This window comes from Phycodurus eques, chromosome 4, assembly GCF_024500275.1.
Source record: "Phycodurus eques isolate BA_2022a chromosome 4, UOR_Pequ_1.1, whole genome shotgun sequence".
NCBI lineage: Eukaryota > Metazoa > Chordata > Actinopteri > Syngnathiformes > Syngnathidae > Phycodurus > Phycodurus eques.
In genome coordinates this window covers 20,354,380-20,367,895 of record NC_084528.1, presented here as the reverse complement: position 1 = coordinate 20,367,895, position 13,516 = coordinate 20,354,380, and the positions used below count along the sequence as shown (strand labels likewise).

The following is a 13,516-nucleotide window of genomic DNA, read 5'->3' as shown; positions in this document are numbered from 1 at the left end:
CAATTGACATGCATGTTTGCGAGTGTGGGAGAAAACCCACACAGGCATGGGGAGAACAGGAAAACTCCACACAGGAAGGACAGAACCTGAATTTGAACCCACAACCTCTGCACTGTGAGGCAGATCTTCTAACCAGTCTTCCACCGTATATTTAAATTATTATAAATATTTAAATTACAATTTTGAATGATTCTCTATACTGACTATATATTTTTCACGTTTCAACTTCTCTCCAAATGACCTAGCGATTTAGCAATTAAACATTTCGCAATTAAACAGGGTTGGTGTTCCAATAAATTTGACTTCATAAGAATATCTGAGTATCATTGGCAAATTAAATTAAATAGACTCCATGTTCAAATATAAAAGATTGTAAAAATAAAAATTCTAATAAAATATTCAATAGAATAATATAACCGATTTCACAACGTTTCACAAATGTTCGATACGTGCACCAACTGGGACATGATATACGTTTAAAATTTTTGTGCCATATTCAAATCTGCGTTGCACTTTTATTTTTATTGATGCATACTGCAGTTTTTTAAAACTGTTTGAAAATACTATAACACAAAATGTCTTTTCATTGCAAGTGAATGTCATTCTTCCCCTGAAAGAAATATAAAGCATTAAACATTAAACAAACAACAGTTATTTCAGTTTTACATTAAACATTAGTTTTTACTTATCTCTTACAATTTGAGATCATGTAACTTAGATTTGTCTCTCTGTGCCTACATTTCAGCCTTTTGTTATGGTTGACAAGGCAAGTACAGTGGTACCTTGACTTACGAATGACCTAACTTACAAGTTTTTCGAGATACAAGCCAACGCTTGGGCAATTTTTATGTCTTGAGTTGTGAGCAAATATTCAGGTTACCAGTGTTGGCTATAGTGGCAGTAAAATTCACAATTATTGCCACTCCCAGTTGATGGTCACCTAAAAACTAAAGAGAATTCCACATTTTGTATTTACCCAAACACCAGTTAACTTTGTCTGACGAAAGTCTGTGAGCTTAATGCTAACACATATTGCAAAACACCATAGCCAGGCTAGTGAAACTCGCATAGATGAAGCAACGGGTATTTGAACAGTGCAGCAATACATTTAGATAGACAATATAACAATATTTACAAGCATATGTTGTTTATCCTCTGCGAAAATGATTAATATTACTGCAGCTTACTGTGTCTCTTAGTTGTGAAACTCTTTTTGTGCATGTACGTTTGCATGTATTATACTGCTGTCTTGGTGGCCAAGGTGTGCACACCAGAAGGAGCTGCACAATCAAGGTATGAAATCGTGATTCACAAATTGTTTAATTCTTTGTATTCAATTGAATTATATTCTTGTAGTATTCTTTTTAAAGTACAGTACTGGAGAGTGCCTTTTTTTTGTTGGGGTCCTGGAATGGTTTCATGGCATTTCCATTCATTTCAATGGGGAAAGATGATTTGAGATACAAGTGTTTTGAGTTGCGAGAGTAGTCATGGACTGAATTAAAGTCATAAGTCAAGGCACCACTGTAGTTTTTGTCATAAATGATATATCTCGTAACATTTCAAATTAAAAAGTCGGATAAAAAATGAAATTTGCAGAATAAAATAAAAAAAAGAGCCACAAATGGCCCCCGGGCCGGACTTTGGAGAATCCCTGTAGAGTCCTTCGTGCCTTAAACGTTTAGCTTCTCAGTTCTGACTTCGTTGTCTTTAGTGCTGATGTTGTAATATGTTTGACCCGTTCTTGGCAAAAAACAAAACAAATCAATGAAACATTAGCTCCCACAGTGTCCACGGCAACATGCCTCTGCATTGTCAGGCTTGCGAAACAACAAGGAGGGGTCTTGTTAGGACAAGGGTGCACATTACACGTGGGTGTGTACAAGCAGAGGCAAGTACCAGCTGCAAGTTCCTTTTACATGAAGATCCTGATCCACAAAAACACACAAAAAAAGACTCATCCACAACACATTCCTCACTTGGTTATGATTAGTTGTTGGCAGTTTTATTTCTCTATCCCAGACTTACAAAAAATAACTGTAAAACTATTTCTGTCATGGAATGACTTTTTCAGCATGAATAGACTTTGTTTCCTGGAAGCTGACATGTCTAATCATTGACAAAACTCTTCAATTTGGAATTAAACAAACAAACCGACACAGGCCACTGTAAGTCCAACCACATTCTGGTTGTGCAGTTTTTCTGCAGTCCTGTTTACTAACCCAATGAACAAGGAGTGGAGTACAGTGGAACCTCCAAAAGCCCAATGTCCTGAAAGTGGTACAACTAAAAAGTGAGTTCCATCACATTTACTGTACAAAAATGCCTCAAAAGTCAACCATCACGTAATTGTTTTTTTTCCCTGAAAGATTAACAATACAGTGGTACCTTGATTTACCATTTTAATTTGTTCCCTTACCAATATAAATATAATAAAATAATGTAACGAGAATGTAAAGAAATAAACTAGTTATATAAAGTGTAATTAAGCCAAAAGTCTAACTCACTGTAGTATGTGTGTGTTTATGTGTGCTTAAAAGGGGCGTGGTCTTGTGAGTGACATCAGTAGTTGAAGTCTGGCTGGCCAATTGTGAGTGATGTTTGACTGTTTGTCCTGTTCAATAAACGGCTGAAAGTGCATAGGCAACTGTAGCCCTTCTTGCCCACATGTTAGGCCATTACAGTACCTTAATTGCTCAATTATTTTCCCTTCCACTTCACATGAAGCCCTCAAATTTTGGGTCGCAACACAAAACAAAACAAAAAAATCTATCAAGTGAATGCTCTTATCTCAAAGAAATTGTCAGTTGCGGCACTCGTAAGTCAAGACACCACTGTATATTTATCTTTTTCTTTGGCTTTTTTGTATTTGTTCCAAGTACATGATAGCAGCGTCTTATTAGAACGACAGTCTTCGCAGTAGAAAAAAATTCTCACTACTTGTGCCACTTAAGGCCTCCGAGTATGGAATTAAACCTTATTAGTAAACTGTTGTGCTGTGCTAGTTCCACTACTAGGTGTCACACACTAGTGCCCTCCTGGACCCTACTAGTTGCAGCAAAATAGCTTTTGCATCACTAGTAACATGTAGTTGTCCTACTAGTGTGCAGAAGTGCCATACAAAAGTGGAAGGCAGTAGTGGATAAAAAGTTATTAGTTAGACGCAATCATTGTACTAGTGGACCCTAGTCGTTCTACCAGTGTGCTGACTTGTCCTACTAATGAGGACAAAGAGAAACTAGTTAATAGACCTTTAGCTGCATATCAAGGCTATCACATAAATGCTCAAATGACTTTCCATAGTTTGGCTTTAGGAGGTTCAACTGTACTTCAGCAGGCCTCGTCTTGAAAAATCACAAATATATCTAAATGGCTTTAATTCACTTTTTTTTTTTTTAAATACAAAAGTAAAAGTCTACAGGCGTCATATCTTACAGTTACGAAAACAGTAATTGTAAACAAATGTGACAGATTTCATATCAGACACACGCAAAGGCATATTGTGCATTGGCTTGGTCAGCATGTGTCGCTTGTTAGCACAAAGAGCTTAGCTAACTGGAGCTTGGCGGCATGTTCTACCTCGGTAGGCTAGTACTATACTACGCTTATATGTAAGGTGTGTTTGCACCAGTGGAGGGTGGTCACGGCCGGCAAGGCCTTCTCTGCTGGCCTAAACACAATCAGAAGCACTGATATACATTTGCAACCTAAATCCTAATATTTGTTACATGAAATTGTATTCATTTACTCCCACAAAATCTACATTTTGTAGCGTTTCTCTTGGCTACACTGCTTCCTGTATGTTTATTTTTGTCCAATCAGATTTCAGCCTTTGTGTTGCCATGACAACCTTATGTCCTTCAGAATCGGTAATGCTGGCTGTTAAGGATCGGTAGTGCTGGCTGTTGTAATTTAAACTATATTAGCAAAGGGACTGTTTCTTTAACCAATCGCATTCCAAACTCAGCATATTTTCATCTTCTGATTGGTTGGTAGGAACAAAACTTGTTAAAGCCAACAATGACTAGCAAAACACGTCTGTAGCAATATGTACACACTAATACCTTTAATAATCAGCATCTCTGGTGAGTATGATGTATTTTATTTCATTAAGTAATGTTTTTGTCCTGTTATTAGATAAATACTGATTCAGAACTGAACTGTACTTGCAATGTTGTGTAGTATTGATGGTTTCTTGCATGTGTGACGTGATAGTGGTGGTATTAAGAGGTGGATTAAGTGCACACTGAAGGTCCAGGTACCAGACGTACGACCCATCACTGGCTTGCACGGCTTTTGCACTGTCGTAACAGTGAACGTAGCAAAAAACAAACAAACAACAACAACAACAAAACAAAACAAACTTTGGGCCTTAAAAAAATGCAACCTGCGCATGTCACTTCATATCGTAATCCCAGCATACTGCATCACGACACAACACAAATAGAAAGGAAACAATCTTTCAGTGCCAGGAAATCTTGCATTTTGTGTGCATCGTCCAACAAAAAAAGATCCTTTTAGGTTCCTATGGCAACAACCACCAGTAGAGTCTGAACAGAAGAAGGCTCCATGCACAGGCAGGATGCATGGAGAGCGAGGTCGGACCACGGCTGGACGTAGGCTGGATAACGTCTTTCATCCGGGCCAGCTCGGCCTCCTCCATGCGGCGGCTGATGGCCCGGGTCGTCAGGAGTCGGACTCTGGACGGACTGTACTCCTTCTTCTCGGCAGAGGGGGGCAGAGTGGGTAGCTCGCAGATTTCCATGGAGGGGGAGCATCCGACCTCTAGCCACCGGGTGAACAACTCCGACGTGAGCTTGAGGAGCTCCTCAGGAGAGGAGAAGAGTGGGGAAAACTGGGATGGGTCCAACTCATCCCGTAACCTCTACAGCAGACAAATACAGGAAAACATTTAGAGCAGTACTTAAAAAGTGGGAGGTGTAGCAGCTTGTTAAAAATCAAGGAAAGCCAACTCTTTGTACGGTAATTTGTAGTTCCTATGGTGAGAGATAGAAAAAGCAGCACTGTGCACGGTGGCCAGTGATGAATTTTGTAAATTTTTTTAGTTTCAGACAGAAATTTCCCAAAGGCGAGGGCTGACATTGAAAAGATTTGCATACGTTGTTGACAAGGTAATGTGAAATGTATCACTATACACGGTGCACAGCGATAAACTATTTTAGTGTCAGACTCTGACCCCCAAAAATGTACGAATTAAGTTGGTGTCAACCCCTCTTCCATAGGTTAGAAACAATTCTCTCACTTTAAATTTCCCAAAGGCGAGGGCTGGAAAGGGTTTAAAATTTGCATGGTAATACATAAAGTAACATTTTGCACAGTGTGCAATGATGAATTAATTTGATCTCCAACCTACTTTGATGTGTTTAAAAAAAAACAACTAACTTGAAATTTCACCTAGTACGGACAGATTTACATACAATGTTGAGAAAGCAATATTAAAAGTCACACTATGCATGGTGCACTTATTATCACATATTTATTTTGGTGTCAGACTCAGAATCTACTAGGATAGCCTATAAAAAAAAAAAATCAGTCTTGAAATTTCACTAACGCTGCAGTTGATATTTAAAGGGTTGACATGCAATGTTAAGACAGTACGACACAAAAACGGCACTGTGATGAATGATTTTAGTTCTGAACCTACTGTGGTATATTTAAAAAATAATCAGTGACTTCTGATTTCACTGAGCGCTAGGCTTGATATCAAATTGACTCACATCCGATATTGTGACACAAATTCACTTGTTTGAAAGCAAGGGTAAAACAAATCCTACCTCTGTGTTTTTATTCTTTCTGATGATTATATCCAGTGTCTGCTTTAGGTCGAAGATCAAGGAGTGATTTAAGTGCTCATCCCAGAGATTTCTCAAAAGGACATTCCATGATTCTACGAGGACTATTGCCGCAGGGAACACACAACACTGCAGGGAAAAGCAGAGGAAGAGGAAAACCACCACCACAACAACAAGTTAGTGTTTGGTGCGCCAAAATATGCAAGAAATCTCAATTGGAGTCAACTTCGGGTAAATGCCAATCTGAATTGCGGCTCACCGGATCAGTGTCACACAGCATGCTTTTTGTGTAGTGGTGCAACACATAGTAATCTTTGGGAAATACGGTCCGCTGAAAAGGGAAAATCGAGATGAGAAATGGATGATGACATGACCTGCAGTATTGACTTTGGTGGAGCTGCACAATGATGTTGTTTTGCTTTGTCATGTGGTTACATCACACGTTGCAGCTGATCAATTGCTCCGCTTTGCTGTGATGACATCATTTATTTATTTAGCGCAGTTAATCCCAACAATGAGTCATTTTTATGAGAAGATCAATTGTGGGGAAGCTTTTTACTGTCAGAAGCCATTTCGTTTTCTTTAAAGTCCTCCGAGGGCTTGACTAAATGTATGACAAAAATATGATGCAATGTTTATTATTATACAGGGTGTTCCAAAAATCATTTGAGAACTCGAGTGGGTTAACTCAGTTTTTCTTATCTTTAAGTTAAGTACATCAATAAATAGAAAAAAGGAATATCTTTTCGCTAAACACTGGTCGAAATCATTGTCCAGATCTAATTTTGGCATTCTGGCAGTCCTTTGTTGCACTCAGCACATTTCCTGATTCATCAGTGCAACAATGGGCCAACTCCCATTTCCAAGATGGCAGCACCCATGAAAATAGGCTTTACCTTCCGCATAAACATCCCAGAAAGTCAGGTTCAGAGGTTGACAGAAGAGTCAGAAAGTAAGTAGTGATTAAACTTGGGTGCTAGTGCATCTGCATGTTAGTAGAAGTGAGTTGACGGACTTAGACGAAGGTTTTTTGTTTTTTTTCTTCCAGGCAGCCTAGATGATACTGAGCGGGATCCAACCTATGATACTGAATATGATGACAGTAACTCAGTTGTGGAGACGAGTGAAGCCAGGCTTCAGCTTCCGTAAAAACGGTTCAGAGATTGATAGATAACTCAGAAAGTAAGTAGTGCTTTAGCGTGGATGCCACTGCATCGGCATGTTAGCATACATCAATGTTGTCATCTTTCATGCAATATTGACAGATTTGACAAATTTAGACCAAGTATCCAGAAGAAGTAATCATTGCCATATACATGACCAAAACAGAAACCCAGTGCTTTTAGGTTCCTTTGATCCAGAAGTTATTGCAGGCACCAAAGTGTAAATGTAAAAAAAAAAAATGGAGTTAGCCCACTCTGGTTCTCAATGGTTCATATGGTAGTTTAATAATACAGCCAATTCTCTCTCAAATTATTTGAAGTTATAACAGGTTGTCTAAAAACTAAATTTGTTGTTGTTTTCAAACGTTGACCCTCAAGATGCAAGCAGACAAACATAAATTACATTGCAATTACAAGAAAAAAACCTCAAATGTCTAGAACTTACAAATCCGGTGGGGTTTGCGTCGATAGCCGTCTTAACGTTCTTTACCACCTCCCAGTCACATCCACCACATTGGACAGTCAAGAGTGATAGCAAGAGCAAAACTGTCAGAGGACACATGACACTCAAGAACAGGCCGACTTACTAGATCATTATCTGGAAACTTTCTGTGGTTTGTCACCCTGTTTGAGTTAAATAACCAGAGGTGTCAAAGGTACTCACACGCTGCCTTTGAATAGAAGTACAGATAAATTGTGTAAAAAAAAAAGTGCGGACTCTGAAATATTTAAAGGGGAGTTTGTACTTTGTACTTTCCTTCATGTTTGTTAAAACTGTCAGTATCAGTTGAGAGTACTATATGACAAAAATGTGAGGGGAAAACAAAAGTCAACCCTTTCCAGCTCCATTTTGAGCCACTAATTTAATCTGAAAGAAACCACTGCACCTGAGGAAAAACAACCAATCAGAGACGGCAGGCGTGACTTGTATGTTTTTTTCTTCTTCAGATTTGACTGTGAATATTTGAATGCCACAAGTCAGTGTTTTTAGACAATGCTTTTGCCAACAATATGAAAAATTAATCTCTTAAATAGGGCCATGAATTGAGAATATCTTGTTTCCCCAAATCTGTTGTGCCATTGTTTAATTAGTAGTCATGTAGTTTAATTAGTAGTCATAAACATGCAAAAGTGCAATAATAAGCCAATAATAACAACTAATATTTTCTATCCATTTGCGTCTTTTTTACATAATGTTGACGTCCTTTGAGGTTGAAAAAAAACAACCAGTTTATTATGGCATAATCCTCACTCCTCATACACTAAAAAAATAGGACTTCATTTTCTGTTATACATCAAATATGTTAGTTTAACACATTTTAATCATGTGCAACTGATGTACATGTTCAAATTAAGTGATTTCTTTCAGTGAATGAGTACTGATAACTGTTATTTCAAATGTAGTGAGGAAAAGTAAAACATGGTCTAAAAAAATAAATAAGTATGGCCACCTGAAAAATATATTTATGTATTTGTACTTCATTACTTCCCACCAGTGTGACAAACTAGTGAAAACATCATTTTTTTTTTCCACAATTGGGCTATTAAGTTGTTACAATGGCACACAGCAGTTTATTAAAAAAAAAAAAAACTACTACTACTAATAACTAAGAATTTTTATGTCAAAAAAGTAACAAACCTATTTTGACAGCATAACAGATATAAGTACAGATATAATTTTTAAAATTTAGTTATAAAGTAAAAAGCTGTAAAAAAAAATCTCAAGTACAGCTACCTGAACAATATACTACTATAACAACGTATTTTGTACTTCATTCCTTCCCATCAAAGTGACAGATGTGTGAAAAACGACTTTTTGCCACAACTGGGGTATTATTACTGCAGAAAGCAACTCAAAACTCGAGTACATCATTTCACGGAAAGTTGAGTATGTAATGCATACTTATAAACATGCAAAAGTGCAAAAAGCATCATGCAACATTACTGCAGAAAGCAACATGAAACTCCAGTACATCATTTCACAGAAGGTTGGGTGTAATATGTAGTCATACAAAAAGTGCAATAATAAATTCATAACAACAGCTAATATTTTCTTTCTATTTACATTTTTTGTACACAGTGAGGTTGAACAAAGTATCAGGTCTATTATGACAGCGTAAGGACTACAGATATCTATTTTCAAATGCAGGAAGTAAAACTGAAAAGTGGTCAAAAATAAATATAAGTCCAGCTACCTGAAAAATCTACTTAAGTACTCATTACTACCCACCAATGTGAATAACATCACTTCCTACCAGAACATGAAACCCTTGTACATTATTTCACAAAATGTTGTGTACATATACTGTATCGTCCTATAAAGCATGTAAAATTGCTCACCTGGCAGTGACATCCTTTTATCTTTCTAAAAATGGACACTTCTCCATTTCTCTGGTTGACAGCAATCCCTCACATGCCCCACGCGCGCGCACGCACACACAGACAGGCGGGCCTTTCTGTGTCAGTCTGTGAAAGGCAAACTTTGGTCCTCCTTCCGTGCCTTGTGGCGGGGTCTTCGACACCGAGTGCGTTGCTGCGTGCGCTTTCTTCCACTTCAGAGCTTCTCCCCTGGTCCTGCTGACATCCCTATATAGTAATCCTTGCTTTGGTACTTTCCAGCATGGATCCTCTCACGCCATCCTTGGGTTTCCCCCACTGCAACCTTGTCAGAGCTTTTGTTTAAATTGCTGTTTCTCTCTTTCACTTGCCCCCCCCCCTTTCCCCTGCTGACCTAGAAGCTTCCCCGAGCAGCCTAATTTGAATCTGCCCCCCCCCCCCCCCCCACCACCCTTTTGAAAAGTGGCTAATGGATGAGGCAGTGGCCTCCTGTGCCTGTGGCCTTCCTCTACTCTGCCAGCTGCTGTGTATCCTCCGTCAGACAGCTCAAAGTGAAAGTGCTACGGCTGACTGGGGCTGCTGCCTGCTCCCTTTAAGTGGCCGCCCCTCCCACTGTGCACACGTTTTACCTCACTATTGACTGACCCGGCCCCCTCCCCCCGTTGCTCCCCACATTCCCTGACTCCCTCCTATTCTCCTCCTCCTCCGGTGAGGCTTAGTCATGCTGTTGGATCGTATGGTTTTCATTTGGACTCAAACCCCCCTACTCCGACACCTCTGAGCTTTTCTATCCCATCGGGGCCTGCGTGTGCGTAACGTCCGCCTGCTGCATCATCCTCACATGATCGGCAGATTAAAATTGGAATATTTATCCAAAGGAGAGCAGTTGCAACACACGGCATGTGACTGCAATGAAAGGTCATTAATGGAAAGCTGTTTGAGCATTAATTCAGTATCCTTGATTTTACAGCTTAGGGTCCATGTACTAGTACGCTCTTTGTCCTCACTAGTAAGACAATTATAATGACTAATAGGATGACTATGGAAGGCTTGTAGAATGACTGTATCTTACTAGTTACTGTATGATTCCCCCCCCCCCCCCCCCCCACACTTCCAGTGCCACTTTTGGCCTACGAGTGCGACCTTAAGGTCAGTAGCTTTAATATCCATCTTAAGGTCCGTGTACTCATTCACTCTTTGTCCTCACTAATATGACAATTCCGTGCACTAGTAGAACGACTTGGGCAAACTAGTAGAACACCTGTCTTACTAGAATTGTTTTTTTCTACTACTAGTGCCATATCAGGCCTGCGAGTATGACCTCGAGCTCAATACCCTTGATATCCATCTTAAGGTTTATGCACGAGTACAAATAAGACCCTTATTGCATACAAATACAATATAACTTTTTATATGAAACATGCATGGATCGAGAAAATAAATTTACATGTTATGAATACAACTATCAATATATAAACAGTATCAATAGAGTAAAACAGAAGGCCTATTTAGATGCATGCTGAGTACTTTGACTGTTCAACTTTCAGTAGTCCTTCGCACTACCACCGGCACTTTTCTAAGAAAACTAACTTATTCCTACTTTGATATAATCTCAATTTGCAATCGTTGATTGTCAAGCAGTAACGAGACCATTGTCGCTAATTGTCTTGCGTATTGAATGAACCGTTTGGCAAAGAAGAACATAGACGTGGCCATGACTCTCTCCGTCACTTTCTACCATCAACAAGCTAACCTAAGCTCCTCCCCCAAATAAAGTCATCAACAGGTGTAATACTTGACATTGATAACCTCTCACTTCATTTATCAGCAAAATCTTTGAAGACCTCAATGGTCTGCAAATACCCTATACAGATAACCATAATTTATACAAAAATACAATAATTTCATAGAAAACCATTTCACATTGCATTTTTTTTTTTCACAGAGGGGATATTGCCTTCCTCCCTGAAATGCCGCCCTGTGCGGCCTCACATATTGCACAGACCAGAAACAGCTCCTGACTAGTAGAACGACTTGTGTTTTATAGTGACATTTTTCCATAACTACTGCCACTTTTGACCTGCTAGTATGAAATAAACATTACTCGTAAACTACTGTGCTGCATTGCTAACACTACTATGCCCAACTAGTAGGCATGTGTCATGCACTAGTAGCCTTGTGGACCCTATTAGTAGTTTTTCCTCTTGCGTAACATGTAGTCCTACTAGTATGCCAAAGATGTCCTACTAGTGTGAAGAAATGTCATACAGTAGTGGAAAAATCATGACGAGTAAGCCACGGTCATTTTATTACTTCTCATGTACCTGTATTTATTTGATATCCAGCTGAAGGTTCATGTATTACTAGTAACCTTTTTTCCCTCACTAGTAGAACAACTTTTGCTTGCAAAACTGTGCACTAGTTAACATTTAAGTTAATCGCTAGATGTTTACTAGTAGAATTTTATGTCTTTCGTATTACTAGTAGACTGAGTTGTAAACTACTGCACAGTTTTGACTCACAAGTAACGTGTAGTTGTCCTACTTGAAAGCTGCACAACTCGCACCCAGACGCTCACACTGAAAAGCCATCAATATTCTTGATAAGGAAACTACTTGTACATGAAACATGTCTACTAGTTAACATTGAGTTTCACAAGTGTTACTAGTAGCATAAAGATTGTGCAGTTTTGCCTCACTGGAGTAACATTTAGTTGTCCTAGTAGTATTAAAAATTTGCCCTACTGGTTTGCCGACATGTCATACAATAATGGAGTAATAAGTTACTAAGGCACAGTTGTTCTACTATAGTGCAATGAATTGTCTCCTTGTGAGGGAAAATAGCATTCTAGTACAAGGACATTAAGTTGGATAACCAGTATAGGAGTACATGCTCAAACGGCTTTCCACTGCATTGCAGCGCTATAAATCTCTGGTAGCTCACATCTAGTGCTTCACTAGTAGTAGTAGTAGTAATGTGCAGATGTCAACTAATGCAGTTTTGCCTCAATATCAACAGGTAATTGTCCTACTAGTATGCCAACGTTATCCTACTCGCGAGGACGAGTGTACCAGTACATGGGCCTCTAGCTGGAAGTCAATGATAACGGGTACATGCTCAAACGGCTTTATGTAAAGTTATTTAATCATTTATTGGATATCATACTAGTGCGCTAAATTGTCTTACTAGTAGATAACATCTGACACGCTCCAGTTCCCTCTAGGTATCACACCTGAGGCAGCGAGGCCTATTAACAGATTCGAGGAAATCGTCATTTAAACAAAGCATGTTTTCCCCCTCAACAATATGCCTTTAAAAGCAAGAGAGCTTTCCAAAGGCAAAAAAAAAGGAACATGCAAAATTCCCCCAAAGGAATCATTACAGTGCGACCTTTGCACCTACACTGCATCTAAATCATTTGTAAAATATCCCAGCCCTTCTTCCTGTTGGATCAACACATGCATATTTGTGGAGTAAATATGCAACTGATTATCAGAACCAGCGGAAATCCTGACCATGCCTCCCATTATCGACCTCGTTAACCAGAAACAGATCCATTTTTTTCTTTCATGAGTATATTTTCATTCTCTCCCAGTGTTTAAATGCGACACGCAATTTACACAACAGGTACACCCCTGCGCCTCGCTCTCGCTTCTAATTTCAACAGCCCTATGTTTTGACTTATGTTTATTGACTGAATGTGCAAACGTCAGCAAAGCAAAATGACTTGCATTATTAAAAAAATAAAAAACAAAAAACGAAACAGCGGATCAGTGTCCAAGATGTGGCTAATGAAGAGTAGGGCTGCTGGGGGTGATTTAGCTGACAATGTTCCCGTCAGGATTCAAGTAGAACCAGACAAAGCGTCAGCTTAAATCAATTTTGATTTGTGGTGTGTTCAAACCCTTGGGGGGAAAAAAAAGTGCGTGGGAGCATTCCTCCATCATTTCACTCCCTTCGCCCCTCTGCCTTGCCACAAGAGGGCACCAATTGTAAAACAGAAACGACGACGTCATTCAAGGCGGGCAGCATTGTGTACTCGCCTTGGCACGCCTGCCTTACGGTGAAGGTTCGAATCTATGCTCTGGAGTTTGCCTGCTCTTCCTATAGATATTACGGCTTCCTGCCATTCCAAAACATGCATGTTAGGGTCATTTGAAGAGTCTAAATTGTCCATAATTTGAATGTGAGTGGCGGCACGGT

The 13,516-nt window shown here is 39.2% G+C and overlaps 1 protein-coding gene across 3 annotated transcripts; it reads right to left on the bottom strand.

Moving 5' to 3' along the window:
- Positions 1-1,975: 1,975 nt before the first annotated feature.
- zgc:174888 (uncharacterized protein LOC558116 homolog) lies at positions 1,976-9,730 on the bottom strand. 3 transcript variants are annotated; one of them, XM_061674525.1, is made up of 5 exons: positions 9,317-9,730; positions 7,422-7,522; positions 6,073-6,144; positions 5,796-5,942; positions 1,976-4,885 (listed from the first exon to the last, which is right to left on the bottom strand). In XM_061674525.1, the coding sequence occupies exons 1-5, from the start codon at positions 9,327-9,329 to the stop codon at positions 4,526-4,528; spliced, it is 693 nt and encodes a 230-aa protein (XP_061530509.1). In that variant the 5' UTR covers positions 9,330-9,730; the 3' UTR covers positions 1,976-4,525. The 3 variants fall into 3 exon arrangements, with proteins under 3 accessions (XP_061530509.1, XP_061530508.1, XP_061530510.1); XM_061674524.1 differs by lacking the exon at positions 9,317-9,730 and having other exon boundaries at positions 7,422-7,538; XM_061674526.1 differs by lacking the exons at positions 6,073-6,144; positions 9,317-9,730 and having other exon boundaries at positions 7,422-7,538.
- Positions 9,731-13,516: the final 3,786 nt, after the last annotated feature.